This window comes from Malaclemys terrapin, chromosome 11 (assembly GCF_027887155.1).
Source record: "Malaclemys terrapin pileata isolate rMalTer1 chromosome 11, rMalTer1.hap1, whole genome shotgun sequence".
Taxonomy (NCBI): domain Eukaryota; kingdom Metazoa; phylum Chordata; order Testudines; family Emydidae; genus Malaclemys; species Malaclemys terrapin.
Genome location: NC_071515.1, coordinates 18,487,219 through 18,512,513, shown reverse-complemented (window position 1 = coordinate 18,512,513; position 25,295 = coordinate 18,487,219). Strand labels below are relative to the sequence as shown.

Sequence of the window (25,295 nt, the reverse complement as noted above, 5' to 3'; positions counted from 1 at the left end):
TTTTGTCTTCAGAATATTTCTTAATATACCTTAATATAAATGTGTGTTTTTAAAAACTAAATCACACAGATAACTATCAATTCCCTCATCTTCAGGGGAGACATGCACTGGATAATGATTTTGAGCATAAGACAGTAGAACTGAACTACCAGTATGTCCCAGTCTGTTGTACTCATGCCATTGGGATGTTTATGTATGCCAGATTCATCCCAACTTAAGTGATTGTGGGGTGTGTGTGGTCTGTGAGAGAGAAAAGAATGTTCCTACCCATTGTGGAGTTAGGAGATTTCCATCTTTTACTATCTGTCACAAGCAACAAAAGCTATAGTGCATTTAATACAGAGAAAGATGGGGACAGTAGTTTTAGTGGACTCCTGGTACCTTTCCCTTAGCTCAGTGGCAGTACAGTACATTTTTTTCTCTACTAAGGTTATATTTTAATTGAAATTATTTAGATTGTTTTTTCTATATAAGTGCCTATGCTGTAACTGATGCATTGTATTTAGTTGTTACTTTCTCTGTCATTCTAAATAATGGAGACACTTTTTTTTTTTCATGAAAGAAAGCCTAAAGGGCTTGTTAATGAGTCATTTTATATTAACTCCATGAGTCTGGAAGGATGTTTATTGGTCCACCCCCAAGCACAGAAAAGTCACATCACAGACCAAATTCTGAGAACATCTTTTCAGGCTCTGCCTTTGTTCTCTTTCTACTTTCCTCTCTTTCAACAATTTCCCATTATTGTTTGCTCTGCCTCCTCACGGCCGGCTTGCTGCTCCTGCCTTTTTAGGGAGGTGAGACTCTGGAAAGGTTTATTCTTAGCGCAAGCATACTAATGTGTGGAAACCCAAAAAGCCTAAAGAAAAGAAAGGTGGAACATGTTCTAGATTGAATGTGGCTCTTCTAGCCAATCCTACTTTATTAGGAAAGTTAGGACTTCTCTGCTTACACTGAAAAACCGCGAGTTAATCTGTTTTATGCTGTTCTCACTTACTTGGTTTTGTATCTGTTTAACTCCATTACTCCTGATTTACACTGGTGTGAGTGAGAGGAGAATCAGACCCCTTAATTCTTTCCCTGGATACATCGAGAGGCAAACATCTGGTGCTATAGAGAGATAATCTGATTCTACTCTCACACTAGTATAAATCAGGAATAAAAGCAGGGAAAACAGTTAAATTGCACCGCTGTAATACTGATGTATGTGTGAACAAAGTTAGACCCCCAGAATATTCAAGTGAAGAAGATATACACTTAGGTAGATGTTGCTTAGACAAATCACCGAGAGAGAGTCTCCAGACTGATATTCAGCTCAGATATTGGAATGAGTATAAGGTGGGAAATATTTTCCCTTTTCAGCTGCCTGATAGAATTCTGTCTTTTCTTCTCTCTCCTTCCCCTTCTCGTTGTGTAAACAAAATCTACTCCATAAATTAAAACACAGGATGAAATTTCAAAGTCCTGTGTTTATATTTTCTTGTGGCAGTTCTTTACATATTTTACATTAATTTTATGAAGAGAATACTTGCTGCTGTCAACGTAAAGTACATTCTTTTTTCCCTTTTTCATCAACAGAGGCTACAGGGTCTGACAAATTCTGTTATGAGAAGCTTAATACCGAAGGCACAAAAAAAGGAAACTGTGGAAAGGATGGAGACCAATGGATTCAGTGCAGTAAACAGTAAGTTTAGTTTTGTAGAAACTGTCTAAATATTTTGGGTGAAATTGGCCTAATATTTTTCAGATTTTTAATGAACTTTTTCAGCAGTTTGTTTTGCATGGTTTTGAATCCTCTGTTTTTTCTTACAAATTTTCAGAATTCCAAAATATTTCACAGATTGGTTTGCAGAATTCCCAGATGGCTCAAAAATTCACATTTTTGGAATTTCTCACATCTAGATTTTTGTGCAGATGTACTGGCAATTTGGACTTCTGGAGAGAAGTTAAAGGATATAGCAGCACAGTGTCACACATTTGTAATGTACATGCACACAAGGTCAGGCAGGGATGTAAGTGGCCAGAGATATGAATGTTGGTTCCACCTCCAGACGTGGCCCAGGAATCTCTGCTAGATCCTGTGATCTCAGGATAATTCCACCCCGTAGCCGGGGGCGGGAAGGAAGAGGGGAAATGGCAGTGATAGCTTGGTAGTAGTCTGATCTCACTGAGTGAGATCAAGATCTTCCATCATGTTGGACCTCCTCATATACAATATGACCAAATATTTGGAAGACACTAGTAGGCCATGGACAACAGTGAGCTCTGACTGATCTGTGGAAGACAGAGGCTCATTCTACCAATTTGCATCTAGAGATGTCCCATAGCTGGTGTCATATGTCATAAGTAGCCATAGTGCCCACGGGATAGAGGCAGTTGATGCAGTACTAAACTCTTCCTCTGGCTCAACTACTGGTCCTGGCAGTGTAAGCTCCTCCTCTTTACCTCTCCCTATTGTCTTGGGCATTTGTTGAACTTCCAAGCAGGGAGCTAGTTGAGAGAGGATATAACTAGAGGTAAAAGACTTATTTGATTTAGCTCTTTTTTTCCAGTTCAGGAATCATTCAGGAGAACTTCAATGTTTATTAATTTATTTACTATTTGTAATTTAATTGATTAAGTGAACAAATTTTGACCTACGCATGGTTTGTGAACTTGTTCACTACAACTATTTGCTATGTGTCACATGATCTATCTGCTCCTTGGTTGGATGACTGAAACTTTAAAAGTAGGAGAATAATGAATGGTGAATACCCTTGTTAATGTGTGAATGAATAGTCATGTGAAGAACAACCATTCCCCCCAAAGTTCATATTTAAAAAAACACACCTAAAACATATGCATGAATGTTTGAAAATAGTTAATAAAAAGGAGCACAAACCTAGTCAGATGAACAGCCACTTGGAATGCACACAGATATTCACATTTTTTTGCAGTATTCATCCAGCTATATGTGCGACTTCAATGCAAAATTTGGACAGTCCATGCAAGGGAAGCCAGTTTGAGGCTAATAGTCTATTGTGATTTGTTATACAGTGGCAGCAGATAAGCCAGTCTCTTTCCCAAGAATGTAGTGCACCCTGAACATTACTGATTCTTATAATCATTATAATTGTACTGTGATGACCTGGGGAATAAAATAAAATACAAAATAAGCAAACTGCATCAATATAGAGTAACCAAATTACCTGAAAAAGCACAATGTAATGTAGTCCAGCATAACAAAACTATGCATAGTTTGTGCACCTGTGTGCCCCTTTTAATATTATATTCAAGTATTTTTGTGGAAATAGATTTTTGTTCAGATAAACGTGGGGAAATGCTGCTATTCATAATTAACCAATTGGTAGAATTTTGTTTCTGTTTTTACAATTAACAACATCTGCTGATTATGACTAGCTTCTGCCATCCTTATTCCTCTCAAGCAGTACCTTACTTAGAGTAGTACCACCAAAGTCTGTGGTACTACTCACTGAGTAAGTTATTACTTTATGTGACCAGCAGTGGCAAAAGCTGGTCTTAAGTTATTTATTGCAGTAATATTGTTGGTTCCGTGCCTTCATTGCTTTTGACACAACAGTTTGTATCTTATAAATATTGTTAGTAGGACTCTATTTGGTAACTTTGTCTTTGTTTTTCTTTCGCAGTGATGTGTTCTGTGGCTTTTTGCTCTGCACTAATCTTACTCGAGTTCCACGAATTGGTCATCTTCAGGGAGAAATTACCCCAACCTCTTTTTACCACCAGGGGCGTGTAGTGGAGTGCAGGTAAAAGACTACACAGCGTACACGAATGGTTTTTCTATCCGTAACCGAAGTGAATGGATTAAAAGCTGGCTAACTGATAAGTCTGAACATTTAATTATTAAGAAGGCATCATCAAAGGTGCATGTCTCTAGTGGGTCCCACAGGGTTTGGTTCTTGGCCATATGCTATTTAACAATTTTTATTAATGATCTGGAAGAAAAAATAAAGCCGTCACTGATCAAGTTTGCAGATGACACAAAAATTGGGAGAAGGGTAAATAAAGAAGAGGACAGGATACTGATACAGAGTGATCTGGAGCATTTGGTAAGCTGGGCACAAGCAGTATGAGTTTTAATTTGGCTATATGTACACATTGAGGGACAAAGAACGTAGGCCATATTTACACGATGGTGGACTATCCTGAGGATCAATGATTCTGAAAAAGATTTGGGGGTTGTGGGGGATAATCAGCTGAACACAACCTCCCAGTGTGATGCTGTGGCCAAAAGAGCTAATGCAATCCTTGGATGCATAAATAGGGGAATCTCAAATAGAAGCGGAAAGATTATTTTACCTCTCTGTTTGGTGTGGATGGAATACTGTGTCCTGGTCTGGTGTCTACAATTCAAGAAGGGTATTGATAAATTGGAGAAGAGTCAAAGAGGAGACACAAAAATGATTAAAAGTTTGGAAAACATGTCTTTATAGTGATAGATTGAGGTCCTTGAGTCTATTTCCCTTAACAAAGAGAAGGTTAAAGTATGACCTGATCAGTTTTCAGGTACTTACAGGGGGAACAAATATTTAATAATGGCTCTTCAATCTAGTAGAGAAAGGTATAGCATGATCCAGCGTCTGGAAACTGAAGCTAAACAAATTCAGACTGGAAATAAGGTGTAAATTTTTGTCAGTGAGGGTGATTAATCACTGGACCAATTTACCAAGGATCATGAAGGGTTCTCTGTCACAGACAATTTTAAAATCAAGATTGGATGTTTTTCTAAACGATATGCTCTAGGAATTACTTTGGGGAAGTTTTATGGCTGAGGGCTGGTCTACACTGAAAAGTTACATCAGCATAGCTACGTCTCTCAGGGGTGTAAAAAATCCACAGCCTTGAGATATGTAGGTAAATTGACCCTAGCCCCCAGTGCAGACAGCGTTATGTCAACAGAATAATTATATAGCAACAGAAGAGCTGGCTTACTTAGAGCAACAGGAGAACCTCTCCCATTGCTGTAGTCTCTACAATGAAGTGCTACCACAGCGCTGCAGCTGTGCTGCTGCAGTGTCTTAAGTGTAGACATAGCCTGTGCTATCCAGGAAGTCACGCTAGATAATCACAATGGTCCCTTCTGAAATAGGAATTTAGGAAGCTATGAAAAAGATAAAGATAAAAAATTTCAACAGCTAAATTTAAAGTTATTAAAGGTAAAAATCACTATTTTAAATGGTATGTCTCCTTTTATTAAAAATCACTGATATTCTCCGTTTAAGGGTTGAAAAGCATGTGGATTCACAGGTTACCTTCTTGAGACTGGTATCAAACCTTACTGTTCAGCATCACATTGCTCTTCCCTGAAGTTTAAGAATTATAATCCAGAAGAGTGAAAGATCCATGTATAAGACTTCCTGGTTTTGAGCAGTACTATCTCAGCAAGAGGAATTTTGTTTTATATGAATGATTGTGGTAGGAGGAGATCTTTCGTTATCATTTAATTGGTCAGAGGACAGGCACATGTTTTTATTGTCTTGCATGCAGATTACTGGATGGGTGCTTTTAAAAAAATAAATAAAATTTGATTATTAAGTATAGTAAAAGTAACAAAGAATACTCTCTCGTATATATACAATCATTCTCCACCATATTTACTCCCTGTTCCTATTTGAGATTAGAGTTTAAGAATGAAACATTTCTCATAAAATATGCATAAATATATATACATTAACTAGTAATATTTTCTAGAAATATCATTCTATGATATGAAAAAAAGAAAGATGTTCTGTCAGTTATAGACATATAAACTAAGAGCAAATTAAAATTGCATGTCAATACCTAGAATTCTTCTCCATGTTATAGCTATTTCATGTCAGTACTACTGTGAGAATTGTGTGATTAATAGAAAAATTTTGGTGTGAATTTGTGCATACCATATTCTTTCCTATAGTGTGCTGTGGAGTGAAGAAGTTATAGCACTTTTAACATCCCTACCTTTATTGTGTTTTAATATCTTTAAAAGGCTCTAGCCATAATATTAATAGTATTTTAAAACTTTTTCTCTTAGCGGTGCTCATGTGCTTTTAGATGACGATACAGATTTAGGATATGTGGAAGATGGAGCTCCATGTGGCCCTCACATGATGTGTGTAGACAGGAAGTGCCTACCAATTCAGTCCTTGAACATAAGCAGCTGCCCTATTGGTTCTAATGGAAAAGTCTGTTCAGATCATGGGGTAAGTCCATATCCGCGGGATAGCAGATAAGCTCTGTCCATACTTCCACTATAAACAGGGCCTAATGTACAGTGTTGTGCACTGTACCTAAAATCTTCAGTAAAATGACCTGATTTCCTGAATACACAAGTGTTGGATTTTGTGACATACTTTAATTCTATGACAGCGTGAGAGGCATAGATAACATGAGAAAATAAGGTTTTTAAATTGTGTAACACAATTCACTGTAGTTTTCATGTTAATATTTAGAGAGGGATTTTCAAAAGCACTTCTAGTGGCCTGTGCTCCCACTGAAGTCAATAGTAAACTCCAGTACTATAATAACCTCTCTAATGTTTCACCACACATTTCAAACCTTTGAATAATTTCAGTTTGCCACAGAATTTAGTACTAATGCTGCAGAAATTCAGGGTTCTTGCCCTAAAACTTAGAACCAGTATGACATAGCCAGTGTTCTGTGCTGCTTGAAGAGACTGTGAAAGCCCTACTTTACCATCTGGATGCAAGGTCTTTAGAATGGTGGAAGCAGAAATAAGTGGGACAAGGGCATGGGACCTGTGTAGGAGTGGAGCAGATCGGAAAGCACCAGCAAAAGGGAATAGAAATAGACGTTCAGTGGTGCTCCAGAAAGGCTACTGGAGAAAAGTAGACCACACTGAGCAAGTTCATCTTTCAGGACGGATCATGTTTCACTTTGAATGTATGGGGAAACAAATGAGCAGTATTCAGGATTGTGTCATGATCTGAAGCCTGGTTAACTCCTTTTGGTAAGGTGTCTATACCTCCTTGAAATTGGATTAAGATCCATTGGTGCAAATAACTTTGCTTGTCTATGTCAGGGATTGCACCTGTGCAGCAACACTGATAGCTTGCCACCGCAGGCAATAGCCAAGGAAAATCTCCCATGTAGACAAGACCTGAAAATGGCACCTTCTTACTTGTGCTTCTTGTGTGCATTCACTCATACTTGCTGATTTTGTGATTCAAATTTTAAACTACTGGGCCTCACCTCCTTTAGCAACACTGTTTTCTTTATTCTCCACAGATTCTTTTTACATGCAGTATACTTCCTCTGAACATAAACCTATATCCCTCTGTTCCAGTTTATTAACCTTAATTTGATAGAATTTAATAGGATACCTCTTATCGCCTCAGACTCTCCCAGATAAATAATCCCAATATTGTGTCATATGTGAGCCTTCCAGTTCCATTTATTGTCTCCATTGCATCGTGCTGGTCAGGAAGCTCCAAAGGTAGTAACCAGCGCTCGATACATTAACAACTCATTTTCCTAGGGCTGTTAATATGTACTCTTAATACAGAACATCAGGCTATTTAATCCTCTTAGCCTCGCTGCTACATTGTACTCTGGACTGAAAATATGAATGTTGGCCCCCTGCATATGCAGATTGTCTTATTCTGCCTAATTAAAGAAGTCATTACTGTTTAAACCGGGGTTCCCGAACTTCTTTCTTGGAGGTCCATCTGTGCTGCTGCAGTAGGCACTGCAGCCCATTAACACATCTTGAGGGAAATTGTTAATTTTAATTACATACACTAGAACTGTAAATAACGTGCACGTTTTCTTTTCATTTTAATGTAAACAGTTGTAATGATAGAAATTCCTAGCAATATTCACTCAAAGAAATGCATCAAGATCTTTGAAACCAAACACTTTTAAGAAAATGACACTTTTTAAAAAAAATGTTGAGTGAAATGTGGTGTTCAAACAAGGAAAACACAATGTATAAATGTACAGTGTATAAAACTGAATAAGCAACACAACAATGTTAACAAAATTGTTAACATGTGTTATTTGTTGATTTTAAAACAAAATAGTTGTCCAACTTTAAACACTGTGTTTTCAAATTTTTTAGTATATCATCTGAATTTCTGTGCTGTGTAAGTAAAGACCCCCCTACTCTCAACTAATTAGAAAAGAATCAAATATTGTAATTAAAAATATAAAATAACAGTTTATAATATAACACACTGAGGCAATGGGTACTCATCCAATCCAGTAAAGGAGAATCCAAACATCAAGAACGTGTCTTCATATCTTCTTACCACTTTCCTTATTTTTTTTTCTTTGGCTGGCTCGTTTTGTGTAGATGTAGATGGTCTGGGATGCTCATTATGTTCTCCACCAGTGCACCCTCTCGTTTTCAAAAAATAAAATCGATCCATGTCAGATTAAAATACTGCTTGCCATTTTTTATAGTTGTAAATGGCAGTGTTTGTACATTGCTCGATTACCTTGCAGCAAAACACACCATTGTATGTGCGAGAATTAAACTTGCATACAGCACTGCAGCTTATTTTTTTTAAATAATTTTTTTTCTATACTCTGTCCAACATATACAGCTCAAAACATTACATTGATATAGTTTTTACTTAGATTACACGAGTCACTTGGAGTTAAAGATGTACTAAGACTGAGCTTGACAGGAGAATGCAGTCATGCCGGTAGACCACCCAGCACTGTGTCAAGGTGGGCTGAGGCCACATTTTGGAACCCCTGGTTTAAACTATACTTAGTTTTGACACTATTTCCACCCTAGCACATCAGTTTACACTGAGGGATGTTATGCTTCATAGTCCACCTCTGAGTCTATTTGACTAAGTTATCAAGTGTCTTAACTACTGATCAAACACTTTGTTTTTCTGGCTAGTTGTGCTTCCCCCACTCCCACTTTTTTTTTTTTTTTTTAACGGAGAGCAGGGCCAACAAGGGATAAGATAGACTGCTATAATTTTTACAGATATGTACCGTAGAGGACTAGACTCTATATTAGGAAATTGTTTTCTTATTATGGGGAAGATTCATATGGGAAGAGAATCCGTAAAGGGAGACAGACTGAAAGGAGGGTGAATTGGGTTCAGAATGAAGGAGAAAGAGAGAGAGAGGCACAGAGAACGCGGGCAATATAGGAGTTAAGAGAGGGATCCAGACATTCTCTTGACGACTTTGAATTTTTTTCCACATTCCTATTGTGCCTTTGCTAATTCGAATTTTCGGTTCAGTAAACCTTTCTTACAAGTAAGATTAAAGTTATCTTTATCCTTCTTGATAAGCTTCTTTAGTGAACATTAGAGGATGCAGAATGAGATAAAGGTATAAATAAAAATTACATGGCTTATTTACTTTTGATTGTCAGCATTGTACCGTCTGTCAACTTGGTTAAGCATTATCTATAGACTATGTAATCTATAGTTTTTATACATTATGTACCAGTTGATTAGGTACCTCTATTGATGACTAACTGCCCTTCTAATCTTGATCAAAATTTCATTCTTTCTATCTTTATCTGCTTTTCCACCACACCTTCCTTCAGTCACTTTCCTCAGCAACTTACTCCATCTCTAATTTCTTTTTACCATCGTCCATTTACAGCCATCATCCACTATTGATTAGTATTTTAAATGTTATGGGTTTGGTAGAAGTTCATATTTATTACAAGTGTAATGTAATTTTTGGTGGGTTTAAGAACACATTTTCACAGAGATATCCTTCTAAGTGCAGTCTTAAAATGAAGCCCTGGCCTATTCTGCTGGAGGATAGACTGACACCACCAGCCTGGAAGAATGAAGAAGAAACTGTCAGTTGAAAATCAGAATTCCCTCTCTCTCTTACATTGGAACAAGCTGCCTAAGGAAGTATGAGGCCCAAAGTTTGAAAGTGGTTCTGATTACAATGATCAGTTTAGAAATGGATACATATAACAAGTAACTTAATTTGTGTCCCCCTTTCACAGCTTCATGAAAAGAGCAAATTAGTAAGGGCTAGACTGTGGCTTCACCAAATGCCTCATCCACCCAGACCCAAGATCTCTGTTGCCCATGAATAAAAACAAGGGTTCTTAGAGCTCCTGATACCTCTGCACTGACGAGAGTCTACGGGACAGTTGAGCTCTAATGGAGTCTTCTACTCTTGGCATGCTATCTTCTGAGTGTATCTACCTGGGAAATTAAATAAAACTAAGAACTTGATATACCTGTGTCTTGGGGTTTACAGCTCACCACTGTGGCGCCTCCTTGTGGCCGTATCTCAGGATTACCTCTTGGCCAGTCTGATGCCTCCTCCTTTGGTTGCCTACCCTGTGTCCCTCCATCTTTCCTCTTGACTTGATTGCTCCCCCTTTGTAACTCAGGGTGCTCCCTCTTCATGGCTTGTCCTTCTGGCCAAGTCACTATAGTTTTTCCCTTCCAGGGTATCAAAGGATCTGTGTATGAACTCTCTCAGGCAGTCCTCCAATTCACTGCCCAGACTGTGCCACTTCCTTACTGGCTGAGAGGGGAACCCAGGCCTGCCCAGTACTCCAGGTTCCAAGGACCTTCGAATCAGCAGTGAAGGTCTGAACCATCCCAAACCTTGTAACCATTTTCCCTGAACCTTTTCCTACTTTACCTCTTTCAGGCTTCCTTCTCCTACACCTCTCTGGGTATGCCCTTTTCTCAGGGCCTGGATTCCCAGGGCTGCTTCTCTCCTAAGTTTTTCTCCTTCTCCTTTTTAAGCCCAGGACCAACTGGAGGCTTGCACATGGCAGCCCCCTTCTGCCCTCAATGCTTGGCCTTATACCAGCCCCACCTGTTGCTGCTCTTCAGCTTTCCTTGCTCATCAAGCCTAACTCTCCCTATGTGTGACCTCTTAACACCTTCTGAGCCACATTAATGTTTTCCGGGCTAGTATGGGGTGAACATTCCATCCTAACCTGTTATGCACTGGATAAGGTTATTGAGTTCTTGAACATTCTAAACAATCATTCTTGTTATGGTATGTGTTTTGGTAAATTTTATCCTGTGTATCTTGTAACTTATTTCTACCATATGCTGAATAACCTTAATCAAAAGTGTTTCAAAAACAGTTATTTTCATTTTCTTTTCTAGGTGTGTAGTAATGAAGCCACTTGCATTTGTAATTTCTCCTGGGCAGGAACAGACTGCAGTATTGATGACCCTATTAGGGATACTCCCAACAAGAAGGATGAAGGACCTAAGGGTTTGTGTGATTTCAGTTGCAATACTTAGTACACGTTTAGATTAGGCTTCTCTATTAGCACCAGTAGAATTAACATGTGGGAAAGGAAGGTATAACCCTATCATTCAGAATCAAACCCTTGAGAATATTAAAACTATGCCTCTCCGAGAAGATATATGCATGTTAGTTTGAAGACTGTTTGTGAATATACTTTGACTTTTATAATTCCAGATCCCTTTTCTAGAAAGATATGAACCCAGACATTTCGGTTCATCCCAATTTCCCCCTTTATTCTGTCCTTTAATAGCCATCTTCATAATTAAAACCTACATTTACTAGACTTCTACATTTATGGCCATATGGTGAGTTTATTATTTATCCTTTAGTAGAGATTTTCCAGTTGCTGATGTTCCTTGACTGTTCCAAGCTGTTCCTGAGAGCTAGGACATAATGAAGGGGGAAATGAAGCCTCCCTTGTACAAAAATTTCTTTTACAGTTATCTTGACTGTAAAGGGGGCTTCATCTCATTGTGGACCTGGAAGAGTGCTTAGAAAGCTTGGCCTCCTAAGCATCAGATTTCAATGGGAAAGAAAATAAAATATGTTAGGAACTGTTATTTTCTCATACTATTATTACTGTCTTCTGCTTTTGCATGTTTAATAGATGCCTCATTGACTGTATAAGAAGTAGAAAAACCTAGAGGAACTATTAGGGAAATACTCTTCAGAAATACTTTTCACATGGAAAGGTATGCACTTGAAATTGTGGCTCCCCACCTCCTCCAAAACCCAAATCGCTACATTGGCAAGAAATACAGCAAAATTGTACAGTCCATTCAATATCTTAACTGTCTGTGGAAAACCAAAGAGGAATGGGTATTCTCTTTCTTAGGGAACCTTTAGAGGTGCATCCTTCCCCACCACCAACCACCATAGGGCTGTCCAGTTTCTACCTCACCTAGCATAGCTCCCTGCCCTCTCTGCTCCCCTAGAGCCTTCCTGACTTTGTGAAGAGCCATCTGCAAGGACTTAGTAAGGGGAGTCTTCCTTTCTGTGCAGAAGGGTGAGATGCAGCTCCTGTTGTAGCGTTTAAGAGTACTGTAATACTTGTCTTGCAGATGCATTAGATAAGAAATAATAAAAAGAAGCCCCTGTTTAATTTATAAGCAAGTCTACTAAAGACAAGTCGAGAAGTTCATCTGGTCACCTAGATCAAATTCCTATACTACAAACTTTATTTTTTACTTTCAAAATGGAAAAGCCATTCTAGAAATTGACATGCCAACTCTGAGACATTCTGGGAAAATCTCTTCGTGGATAGATACCACCAATGATATTGATGAATAAGATTGTATCAGCAAATACAGACAAATAGATTACTATAATGCAATACGATGGCTATATTGAAAAAATAAACTTGATATATTTTGTTTTCTTTTTAGTTTATTTTGATACAAGAATGGATCATAAGGAGAATTGACACTTTTTTTTAAATTTGTGGCAATATTAGTTTATTGGAAGTTGAATCCCCAAGAGACTTATGACAGGGAATTGGACGTTGACTACTTTCTCCAGTTTATTTTGGTGTGTTAATAGAGAAATCCAATTGGGAAAAGGTATCAGGAAGTATAAAGAAATAGTTTTCTGCAATGATATAAAACTCTAAAGTACTTGAGCACTTCCTATTAAGATTTTCTTTTTATTACTAAAATTACATAACTCACATGTCAGCATACAAACAACAGACATGAACTAAAATACTTTCTATATTTCTTTAGCACAAAATGTGAGTTCCATAACATTGCAGAAGCAGGAAACTCAATTTTCTCAAGATTCAGATAACACAGATTCAATTGTGAGAACATCACAGCTAGATTAACTCCAGTGTCACAAAATGTCATCTAGTATGACCACAGGTTTAAAAAACATGCTAGGATTATTGCACTCTGACTCACAAAATCAATGCAGGGAAAAATACATGAAATAAGAGCCTTTACAAATCTGATGATAGACACCTCAGTGGAATTCATCTCAAACCTTCCATTTTTACTTTTTTGGTTGCAAATACTACACTTCAATATATCAGTGTTGTTGGAGGTTAACTTCTCTTAGAGTGGGATGTAGTGATCTCTCTTGCCCATTTCTCTTGTCCTTCAAATGTAACTTACGGTACTTCCAGAAGGCACAGAAGTCTGGAAAAACAGCTCCAAAGTATTATATTAATTTTTCTACAATGTAAGAAGGCATGGGTTCACTTAATTTGGAATTTATCCAAGGAGTTAGAGGTATTGGTTCCTCCAAATTCTGACACCTGACAGTTCAGATATCTGGAGGGGTTGAGAGAGAGATTTCTAACCTTAACTCTGATGCTTGTTCAAGAATTTTTTTTTTTTAAAAAGTTAAGTCTAAAAATCCTCTACAGCTTCAATATCTTAAACAAATGTTAACAGCACCTTTCCACCTACTCCCTGGCTTACACCATTTATGGACAAAGAGATTGACCGCTTTCTTAGTGCTTGTCTACACGAACAATTAGACCGTGGCAAGCTGGGGGTATGAATCTGCCCCACACTACCCTGCCATGGTCTAACTGCCCGTGTGCACTCATCCTGCTGAGACACATTAACTGTTCGTTAATGCACTTTGAGCAGTCTAGAGCAGCATATAGTCATGCTCCAGCTTACCATGGTCTAATTCTTCAGGTAGACAAGCTCTTAGGAGTATATTCTTATGATGATGAAGGCAGTTATATGTGTAATGTCCTTTCCATTAAAATGAGACTATTCCTTTGGAATAGATACCCTCTTAGTTAAGGGAAAAACAAAACGTAGATTAATTTGAATGCTCATACTGGTTTATATTGACAAGGACTACACTGAAGGAAGAGTTGCAGTAACAGTCAGTCATTCTCTTTCTCCAGTTTTGTTAAATTCTTCAATGTTAATTTTTTCTGACTTTAGTTTTCTACCATGTTCTCTAGTGCTGAAGCATACCCTTAAGAGCAGATAATTTTTGGGGGGAAGGTTACCAACACTTTCTTCTGAGATGTGAAAATTCATATAATTAACAGTTTTTCACACCATAAATCCCTACATTTTTCTTATTATGATTGGTATTATGTATAGCTAACATATTGCTTGCTTTTTCTTTATTCTGTTATGATAATTGATGATTGATTGCTGTTCTTGTTGCACTTCTGTTTTTCTTTTCAGACCTTTACATCATCTATCAGTTGCTTTTTCCTCTTTACTATATTTAAGGATTTAAAAAAATCAGTGGTCATTTATTATTTTGGAATTAATTCATATTGATTTTATGAGCTAGTCTAAACTCAGAAACCTACTGTATCCTGTCGTGGCAGACCAAGAATATAGTATTGCAGGACGGTAGCAATTTTTGGAAGTGAAGGAAACTTGGAGCTACTGACAATAGTGGATCCTATTCTTGAAGTCAGTGGGACTCTTGCACACACAGGCGTCTTTCTGTGCAGATTCATTTGCAAGATTGGACTTTGGCTTGATCTAACTGTATTATACTTGAACCATAACTTTAAGTATATGAAATAGGCTGAAGTGTGAGACTGTATTACTTGTAAAATCTCTGATCATTAAAGCTAGAATAATAGGTAATCATTAGATTCCCAGAGACTCATGCCTGTGTGAGTTCAGTGAGTCAGCTACAGTCTACTACTATTGAATTTAATCTTTTAGAATATGGGACGTATACAGGCAATTTTTCTTCTCTCAGAGGAGAGTTCTTCTCTGTGTCTGAAAAATAAATCCCTGTGTAGTAAGAGAGCATCAGTAAGTAGAAAATACTGAAATCCCAAATCATTGCCTAAAAAGCACTTTTTATTATAAATGACTCCTCTTATAACTGCTGTTACATGTGTCTAAAATATACAATTTTAAATTCATCCCTCTCACCAAAAAAAAAAAAAAATAAATCAGTCCAGCTTAGGAAAGCTTTGCTGTTTAAATAATACAGATACTCTCATCCATTAATAATATATCTGTTTGGAAAAAAAATATCCCTCAACAAAAAATTTCAAACAAAAACAGTTTTCATTTGGATTTGACTTACAATTTCATTTTCAATTCAGTTTAAAAATTGATTTTTGTTTTTCCCCCTGTCTCCTCTTTTTCTCATTGACTACAATAGAATAAATGACATGTAGGGGCTTTGTTTGTCTGTTTTCCCCCCTACTTTGTTTTCCTTTTCCACTATATAAATTTATAAACTTCTCCAACTTCTAAAAAGTAAGAGTGGCAAAAGGAAAAATGGAACACTGTAACTTTGAAGAAATTTTGAAAAGTTAGAGTTAATTTTATTTTCCTTTTGCTACTCTGTAACTTTTCAGAACATCTCCAATTTTGGAAAAGTTATAGAGTGGATAAAAGGAAAAAAGTGGTGATGGTAGGAGAACCAACAAAACGTTGGATGAGGTACTAGCCTGAAACCCAAGAGACCCGGGTTCAGTTCTCTTCTCTGCCACAGATTTCCTGTATGGTGTTGGTCAGATTACCTAATCTCTCTGTGCCTCCATTTCCTTTCTGTAAAATGAAGATAACTCTTCCCTACCTCACAGATAAATACATTAAAGATTGTAAGGCAATCAGATACTGTGGTAGTAGGAGAGTCATAGATAGTTTAGGGGATCTTAGAGAAAGAGAGACAAAACCCCATTATATTGGAATGACCAAGGCCTCCTGCAGTAAAACCCACAGGAGAGAGACAGAAGGCCCAGGAAACTCCTCAAAATTCACCTCACAAATTTTATCTTGAATTCTTCCATCAAGGAGAGGGGTTTGTGGGTGGGCTGCATAAGAGGCAGAAGATATGGCCTCCAAGCACCTCAGCTCCTGGGGAGCCATAGGGAAAGGAGAATGAAACGTTAGTTTGTGCCAGCCTATGTGGTGATGGCTAGTTCTTTGCCATGTAAATATTTTATGAGAAAAGTGCAGGTACAGAATGGGAGCTAACGTTTGGAGCAGCATTAATCCCTGCCCAAATATCTACCAGGCTCAGAGAAGAGCAATACCATGGAGTGGGGTGCACTGTTCCCTCCATCCCCACTCCTAGGACTCCAATACTATTAATTTGGAGTGCAGGGCTTACACAAAATTGGAAAATCCTCAGGGAGACAAGCCAGCAACAAGCCAAGAAGCTCTAGGTATGATAATATCATATACTTTTGAGTTCTGTCATCCTTGCTGTGAGAAATACCAGCACCAAATAAATAACCCCCACTCCACTGCCCCTAATTTCTCATTTACATTTTATGGTTACCCAAAGGAATCAAGGTTAAAAAATTTATACTAGGTGCATTATATCTCAGTTGTGTAAGTTTGCTTTGAACTGAAATTTGGCAAGCATATTCTTTGCCTTAGAGACAATGTTGTTAATTTTTTTTCCAGAATAGTTACATATTAACTTTTAAAAACAGCAGAAGTTGGCTTGCTTTAGAAGAATTTTCTCTGCTTGAATAAATTAAAAAATAGCTTGTTCTTTAGAAGAACTGATTTTGGTAAACAATTAATCCAGAATCAAGAGGTCTACTTATAGAGTAAGGTCTTGCTCAGTATGAGTACAGATGGAAGAATCAGGCTTACGTGTTTTTCTGCAGGAAAAAAACTCTGCCAAGATATCCTAATTCCTTTGAAGTAGTTAGGTTTTTACTTTGCATTCCAATACGCATTTTGGAAAAAAATGTGTAATTCAGTGTTATTTTGATCAGTTGGGTAAAATTGTCCCATTCAAGAATTCTTTTGAATACCCTGACGTGTTATTTCTCTCTTCAACCTTTGTTTGGCGGGTGCAGGGTGAGTGTGATGGGGGAGAGAGAGCAAGAAATTCAAACCTAACTGTGCTAAGAATTAAACCTTTAGAGCAGGGGTTGCCAAAATATTGACCCGTGGGCCAGATCCCGCCCATCTAACATTTCTGTCCAGCCTGCCATGACTAACATTTCTGTCCGGCCTCCTCCGCTCCCTCGCAATCTCTGAGTCCGGGCCGCTAAAAGTCCCGCGGCGCCGCAGGATGCTCAGGCAGGCTGCCTGCCTGCCGTGGCCCCACACTGCTCCCAGAAGCAGACGGCTGCTGCTGGCACGTCTCTGCGTGCCCCTGGCGGGGTTGGGGGAGAGGTGGCTCTGCTCCTGCCCCCAGCACCTTCCTCACAGCTCCCATTGGCCAGAAACATGGAGACCCGCTGCCCCACGCTCCCCAAGGGGCGTGCAGAGATGTGTGTGAGACGTGCAGGAACGGCGTGGGGCTATGGCAGGCAGGCAGCCTGCCTGAGCCCTGCTGTGCCGCCGGCCGGGAGCCACCTGAGGTAAGCGCCTCCCAGCCAGAGCCTGCACCTTGCACCCTCTCCCACACTCCAATCCCCTGCCCCAGCCCGGAGCCCCCTCCTGCACCCAAACTCCCTCCCAGAGCCCACACCCCTCACCCTCTCCTGCATCCCAACACTCTGCACCAGCCCAGAGCTCCCTCCTGCACCCAAATTCCCTCCCAGACCCCGCACCTCCTCCATTAATATAGTAGAAATGTGTGTCCCGCGACGACTTACCAAAATTTGTGGAGTGGCCCCCCTGCGAAAATTATTGCCCACCCCGATTTAGAGGGACTCTATAAACAGGATTCTCCACTGCCTTTCCCTCTGTGTAATCCTTTACACCTATTTTAAATGGGTATAAAACACTACCATACAGATTTGGTGATATTTTACACCTCATTTGAAGTCACTTTGCACTGGTTTAAATGACTCCACAGAGGACAAGGCAGTGGAAAATCTGGCCTGTTGTATCTACAGCAGTGCTTTTTAACCATTTTTTCATTTGTTGGCCCTTAAAAAATTTCGAATGAAGGTGTGGACACCTTTGGACATCTGAAAACCACTGAAAAAGGAGTTCATTGCAGTTAGTAGGTGTTTACATTTTGGGGAGTACTTCAGTCTTTTGTAAGCAACTCTGTACAGTGTAGTAAGTTGACATGATCATCTTTAACTGTTCAGTTTAATGACCTGGATACAGTATGTTTCTGGTGATAGATGAAAGTTTTCTTATTGGTGATCAAATTGTATCTGTTTACATTTTAAATAAATTGTAGGTTTTTGTTACATAAGCTGAGGATATTCTATTTTAAATAAAAATTTGATGTAATCACAGGTTATGAAACCTTACTTAGTTTCAAAATTTACAGTAAAACTTATTAAAGTAATGTTTGTAAGCATTCAAATAAAGCCAAATATAGCCTCAACTACTTCCATATGTTAAAAGTTATAGTATTTGTTTAGAGAGATTTATTGGGAGGTTTGAACTGTTTCACAATCAATGGATTACAAAGTAAAATATCCCTCTGAGGTGCTATTTTATTTTTCATTTCAGACATATACAGTATGTGATCATTTCCTTAAAAATCTTCCCTTTTCCCTCCGCACAGTGAGCATGGCCACTAACAGGCTAATAGGTGCAGTGGCAGGGACCATTCTGGCTCTGGGGGTGATTTTTGGAGGCACAGGGTGGGGAATAGAGTAAGCATTTTTCTTAGTTTAAGAGTTTTATGTTTGGTGCCTAGTGTGTGAGGTACGCACCTGAGCCCTCTGTGTACTATCCCATTAGCTTTGTGTCATGTGGTGACCGTATTCGTCATGTGATTTGAACGTGTCCGTGTCATGTGATTTGCTCATGCAGTGTTGAACCCTCTCCTGTCTGGGACAATGTGGGGCATAAAACAATAAGTTTGTGAATTTTTACATCATCACAATTAATACAATTAAATGTCTAAATGTTTCATTGCTCCAAATTATAAAAAGAATGAAAAAATAGTAATTTGAAGATTGTGATTATCTATTTTTGCAAAATGTAATCTAACAGACCAAGATGGACCATTTGATATAATTCACTTTTTTTTTATTTCAATGAATGGGGCATTCATTCTAACAGTGGGTCATAAAATTCAGTTAAGAAAAAGAAAAAAACTCAGTTGAAATTATAGTATATATATAGACAGCTTTCCAACAAAGTTTCTGAATGTTCTGTTGGTAGGATTTTCAGTTACCTCAAGGCAGTACATTATATAAAGTTTGAGCAACAAATATTGTATTGTCTTTTATGATTTTGGGAAGTTGAAATCTGAGGTATCAGCACATTAATTACCTCTAAGTTTTAACAATGGGGTATTTACACAATGTATATGGTTATGATAATCCTGGAGTAAATTCCTTTAATTCTGCATTCATGGAATACACTGCAAACCATGGAATAAACTGCCATTATTTTGGTCTTTTGACCTTTTTCATATGCATTCTGCCCACTAATTTAACTCCACACAGACTTCATCTAAGATTTCAATCCCATCAAAGTGTTTCCCCTACAGGAATAATGTGTGTTATGTAATTACAGACTGTATCAGAATGAATATATACAAGAAAAGTGAATTAAGTTTGCCCGGCAACCTGAATTCTGGCATTTCTTAACTTCTGAGTGCTTGACTCTGCAACCTTAACATTTTTTTAACATAGTTTTTTGTTTAACAATTTTATAAAACAAACTGTGGAATCATATTGATCACCAGTTAGTGTCCTCAGCAAGATCTGGTTTATTAGATACACAATACTGATGTCTGTCACTTGAGCTAATAGAAGTAGAAGGTTGTTATCCCCTATCTGGACCACCCACTAGAGTGGGATGAGACACACATTTTGCCAGTGGGTTTCACTGCTATTTAGTGACAGCAAAAGACTGTAGAGATGCAGGAATCCAGGGTTCAATTCCAGCCTCTGAAGGTGCATGAGCTTTTATGATTACAAACCATTCTGCCCTTGCATCCCCAGCCTCTCTGACATTTCTGCTCCTATCCACCCCTACATCCCAGCTCCTGCTCCACTTCCATTCTGCTTCTAATCAAACCCTGTTCCTGCTTCCCATCACTCTGCTCAAGCCCCAGCTCCTCCCGACCTCTGCTCCAGCCCACAACCACTCACCCTGGCTCCTTCTCCTTCTCCTCTGCTCCCAACCTCACCCTCTGCCCTTGTCAACCCTCCTTCCAGTCTCTCTCTTCCTATCCATCCCTCCTTTCTTGGCTCCCCATATCTCCATTCCTTCCCACTATCTGGTTCATGCAGCACCCTCTGCTTTTGCAGCAGACAGCTTAGCTTCCTCCTTCTTGTTGTGTAGGGGCCAGGAAAAGAAGCATTGAAAGCACAAGAGAGATGGTTTTCCTGCTCCCTGTTCCTCTGCCTAGTGCCACAGTGGCCCCTGGCTGCTCACAGCAACAATTGCAGGGGAAGTCCCGCTGAGCCCCTGAAGTCCAGGGCTTGAACATGCAGAATTTAGCTGCCAAACTTTAAACAATTCTCTTCAGAGCATGTGCAAACTGATATTTTTCAGAGGCACATCTCTGACACCAGGGAAATTCCACTTCCAAATATGAAGCCGCCCTCCAAGTACGGAGGTGCTAGAGCTTTTCAATTAAATGATTGAAGGAATTTTTTTAACATGAACACAACATAGTATTTTCCCATAATCTCATTCTCAGAAATAACAGAACTGTTTTATCTGAAACTTTCCAAAAAAATTCAGCGTGAGAGAGGCATTGAAAATTTTAGTGTGAACATTTACATTTGGCAAAATTATAAGCAACTGAAAACAGGATCTTATAATGAAAAATTTCAGGCAACCTTAACTAAAGGCAGCCTATAATAGAATCATAGAAAATTAGGATTGGAAGAGACCTCAGGAGGTCATCTAGTCCAACCCCCCCGTCTCAAAGCAGGAGCAACCTCCAACTAAATCATCCCAGCCAGGGCTTTGTCCTAATATCCAGCTTAGACCTCCCGCACTGCAACTTGAGACCATTGCTCCTTGTTCTGTCATCTGCCACCATTGAGAACAGCCTAGCTCCATCCTCTTTGGAACCGCCCTTCAGTTAATTGAAGGCTGCTATCAAATCTCCCCTCACTCTTCTCTTCTGCAGACTAAATAAGACCAGTTCCATCAGCCTCTTCTCATAAGTCATGTGCCCCAGCCCCCTGGTCATTTTTGCTGCCCTCCTCTGGACTCTCTCCAATTTGTCCACATCTTTCTGTAGTGGGGAGCCCAAAACTGGATGCAATGTGGCAAATGTTGCCTCACCTGTGCCAAATTGAGGGGACTAATCACTTCCCTCGATCTGCTGGCAATGCTCCTACCAATGCAGTCCAATATGCCGTTAGCCTTCTTGGCAACAAGGGCACAGTGCTGACTCATATCCAGCTTCTCGTCCACTGTAATCCCCAGGTCCTTTTCTGCAGAACTGCTGCTCAGCCAGTCAGTCCCCAGCCTGTACCAGTGCATGGGATTCTTCTGTCCTAAGTGCAGGATTCTGCACTTGTCCTTGTTGAACCTTATCAGATTTCCTTTAGCCCAATCCTCCAATTTGTCCAGGTCACCCGGGACCCTATCCCTACCCTCCAGCTTATCTACCTCTCTCCCCAGCTGAATGTCATCTGTGAACTTGCTGAGGGTGCAATCCATCCCATCATCCAAATCATTAAAGAAGATGTTGAACAAAACCAGGCCTAGAACAGACCCCTGGGGCATTCCCCTTGATACTGGCTGCCAACTAGACATCGAGCCGTTGATCACTATCCATTGAGCCCAACGATCTAGCCAGCTTTCTATCCACCTTATAGTCCATTCATCCAATCCATACTTTTTTAACTTGCTGGCAAGAATACTGTGGGAGATGGTATCAAAAGCTTTGCTTAAGTCAAGATATATCACATCCACCGCATTCCCCATATCAACAGAGCCAGTTATCTCATCATAGAAGGCAATTAGGTTGGTCAGGCATGACTTGCCCTTGGTGAATCCATGTTGACTTTCCTGATCACCTTCCTCTCCTCCAAGTGCTTCAAAATGGATTCCTTGAGGACCTGCTCCATGATTTTTCCAGGGACTAAGGTGAGGCTGACCTATCTGTAGTTCCCCAGATTCTCCTCCTTCCCTTTTTTAAAGATGGGCACTATATATGTGCCTTTTTCCAATCGTCCGGGACGTCCCCCGATCACCATGAGTTTTCAAAGATAATGGCCAATGGCTCTGCAGTCGCATCAGCTAACTCCCTCAGCACCCTCGGGTGCATTAGATCTGGCCCCATGGACTTGTGCATGTCCAGCTTTTCTATATAGTCCTTGAGCTGTTCTTTCACCACTGAGGACTGCTCACCTCCTCCCCATACTGTGCTGCCCAGTTCAGCAGTCTGGGAGCTGACCTTGTCTGTGAAGACCGAGGCAAAAAAAGCATTGAGTAGTTCAACTTTTTCCACATCATCTGTCACTAGGTTGCCTCCCCCATTCAGTAAGGGTCCCACACTTTCCCTGACCACCTTCTTGTTGCTAGATTGGCCTAATCTAGAACTGTAATTAATATTCTCAGTAATAGATCTACAGGACATTAATTTTAGTTGGTCTCTTCAATAGGATCATCCCGGTGATGGGGATATAGAGCTTGATCCAAAGCCCTTTGAAGTCAGTGGGATTCTTTCCATTCATAAAAAGTACCTATAGACTGCATGGTGGCAAATACATGGAGTTGGCAGATCAACAGTAGTAATAGATCTGAAAGAATTCATCCACCACAACTTTTATTTCTCTCCACCAGGCAGAATAGAAAATGCCTCCAAAATACCATAGTTAATAAAATCTCTTACTTTACATTTGCATTTTATTCCATGTTAATCCAGTGACTATAGAAATTATATGGCTGAAATCTATTAGCTGTTGTTTCCTCCATAAATGGTACTTTTTATCATTCATTAAAGTAATGAACAAACATCTAGTGGTCTTTAGATTAGCAGCTAAATCATGGCATATTGATAAAAATATAAATTTCCTATGTATTTATTTATTTGATAAAATGTAATATGTATTTTTAAAAAAAACAACAAAGTAAACATTAAAATATAAAAATGCCCAATTTTCGTGGTATTTAAAATGATCTTACAAAATATGCTCAATGTATTGTAACATATTCTTTAAAAATTGTTTTCCAGTCCCTGATCTTTTTATAAATTTCCAAACTGGTACTAGTGACCTGGAGAATTCTCTGGTAAAGAAATTCATCTTTACCTTTTTTTGTTATTGTTCTGTGTTTGTACAGCGCCTAGCATACTGTTTGTCCTGGTCTGTGACTGGGGCTCCTAGGCACTATGGAATTATTATTATAATTCTTTACACAGAAGGAATCACACGATATGTCTCTCCATTGAAGACTCAAGTGAAATCCTGGACCCACTGAAGTCAATGGCAAAATTCCCATTGAATTCCATGAAGCAGGATTTCACACTGAGTGTAGTCATTTTCAGTTTCTTTGTTTGGTAGATTTAGCAAAAAGAGGAATTAATCTGTATGAATGGTAATTGTCACTCCTAATCTATTGACTAGCAGTATTTACTTCGATTCCACAGGAAAAAGAGTAGTTTTAGCCAGAATCTTTTTAACGAGGGTCTCAACTATCTACTGCTATGTTATTTTACCATTTTTAAAGCTGTTGGCCCAAGTGCTTAGTTTTCAAATTATTTTCTGTGCTAAAAGAAAAGATGCCCTTCGATAGTTATGACACTTACAGTTGGGTCAGTCCCCAAATAGGTGATTTGTATCAGGACTTTCTGGTATTCACCACAGTTATAGTAACTTTAAAGGGTTTTCCATATTTTCTAAATCTAATTTTCATTTAATTGTCTAATCTTATTTAAATCCATCAGCTTGGTGGTGAATTTATTCACAGTAACAGTAATGCCATTGCTTTCTTTCCTTAAGTCCAAGCCTACTGTTGAATCGTTAACACGTACTTGAAACATTTTATCAAACATATAATAAACACATGGAAAATTATTTTTTCTGTACAAGTAGACATATTTCAAATATCCTGAAATGGATATTCTGGACTTCTGTTTCCAAATTACAAATATGTCACTATCAGATAAATGTACTACTGCAATATTTCTGTGGAAAAGTGACTTCCTGAGGCCAGGCCAAAAAATAATTTCTGTGGATTTTCCAAAGCTTCTGAAACGTTGTGTAAATCAGTTACTTGTTGTGTTTGCAAAACCTCTAAAATAGTATGCTTGCATTGAATCCAAATCCATCTACCAAACAAAAAAAAAGATAGAAGTTGTGTTTTGGGTCAGGCAAAGATAATAGATGAAAAATCATAAAGTTGCTAGTACTTGAGGAAAAATCTCTTAATTGGAAATAGAATGCCCATGTGCCAGCATTTGTTTATCTTCCAACATGCTCAATGTTATTGATCTGTAGCCAACTCTGACTATGAAAGGTAAGTTCAGTAAGATGCATTTTCCATTAGTAGAAAATGTACATTTGATTATTGTTGTTACGTTTGTGCACTGCTCGTATCTGTTAAGTTAGATTCTTATTAATATCCCTGAATACTTGGTATTGTCTAGATAGGAAGTATTTTAAAAAGGGAATATATTCATTAATTTTAGACTGCTTTCATATAATTTTTGGGGCCATAGTCTGCCCCCCTCATCTGTGGTGAGTACCCATAAGTAATTCCATTGGAAGTAAATGAGACTATTACAAGACTAAGGCACTACTCGACATAAGTAAGAATTGCAGGATCTGAGCCATTGTTTTTAAGGATGACAAGAAAATAATTTTTATAAACTCTGTATGTTAATTCAGAATGATAAATCACGAATGATCTGCAGCATGGTATGTATCCTGTTTAATCCCAAAATCATGCATTGACACGAGCTAGTAAAACATATGCTGTATACAGAATGATTCTTTCTTTGCACTGTATGTTGCAAATAAAAGCTGGTGAGCTTGCTTTTTATTCAGTCTGATGTGATATCTAAAATAAAACCCAAGGAAACAACTGACTTATGTAATGTATTGTTCAAAAACAGATCACTGTGATGAATTTTAAAATGTAGGGTTGTGTTTGGGACTGCGCAGTGTTATAAGGTATCTGTGACACTGAACTAGCCTCTGAGCTCCTTCAGCTATTCCAGCTACCCCTCTCTGCTTTTCTTCTCCCATCTTTTCTTGATGCTCCTCTTTTCCTCCCTGTATCTCTCTGACAGTATTCCAAACACCTCGTCATACCAAAACC

The 25,295-nt window shown here is 38.7% G+C and overlaps 1 protein-coding gene across 6 annotated transcripts in view; it reads left to right on the top strand.

The window, feature by feature from the left end:
- ADAM23 (ADAM metallopeptidase domain 23) overlaps positions 1-25,295 on the top strand; it is a 188,424-nt gene that overhangs the window by 147,588 nt on the left and 15,541 nt on the right. For 3 of the 6 annotated variants that reach the window (XM_054044552.1, XM_054044550.1, XM_054044548.1), the window contains exons 21-24: positions 1,576-1,681; positions 3,645-3,764; positions 6,029-6,197; positions 11,085-11,196. In XM_054044552.1, coding sequence (XP_053900527.1) covers positions 1,576-1,681; positions 3,645-3,764; positions 6,029-6,197; positions 11,085-11,196 — 507 coding nt within the window. Of the gene's footprint in view, positions 1-1,575; positions 1,682-3,644; positions 3,765-6,028; positions 6,198-11,084; positions 11,197-11,839; positions 11,925-18,615; positions 18,707-25,295 lie in introns of all 6 variants that reach the window. The other 3 variants (XR_008446698.1, XM_054044549.1, XM_054044551.1) reach the window with 3 other exon arrangements.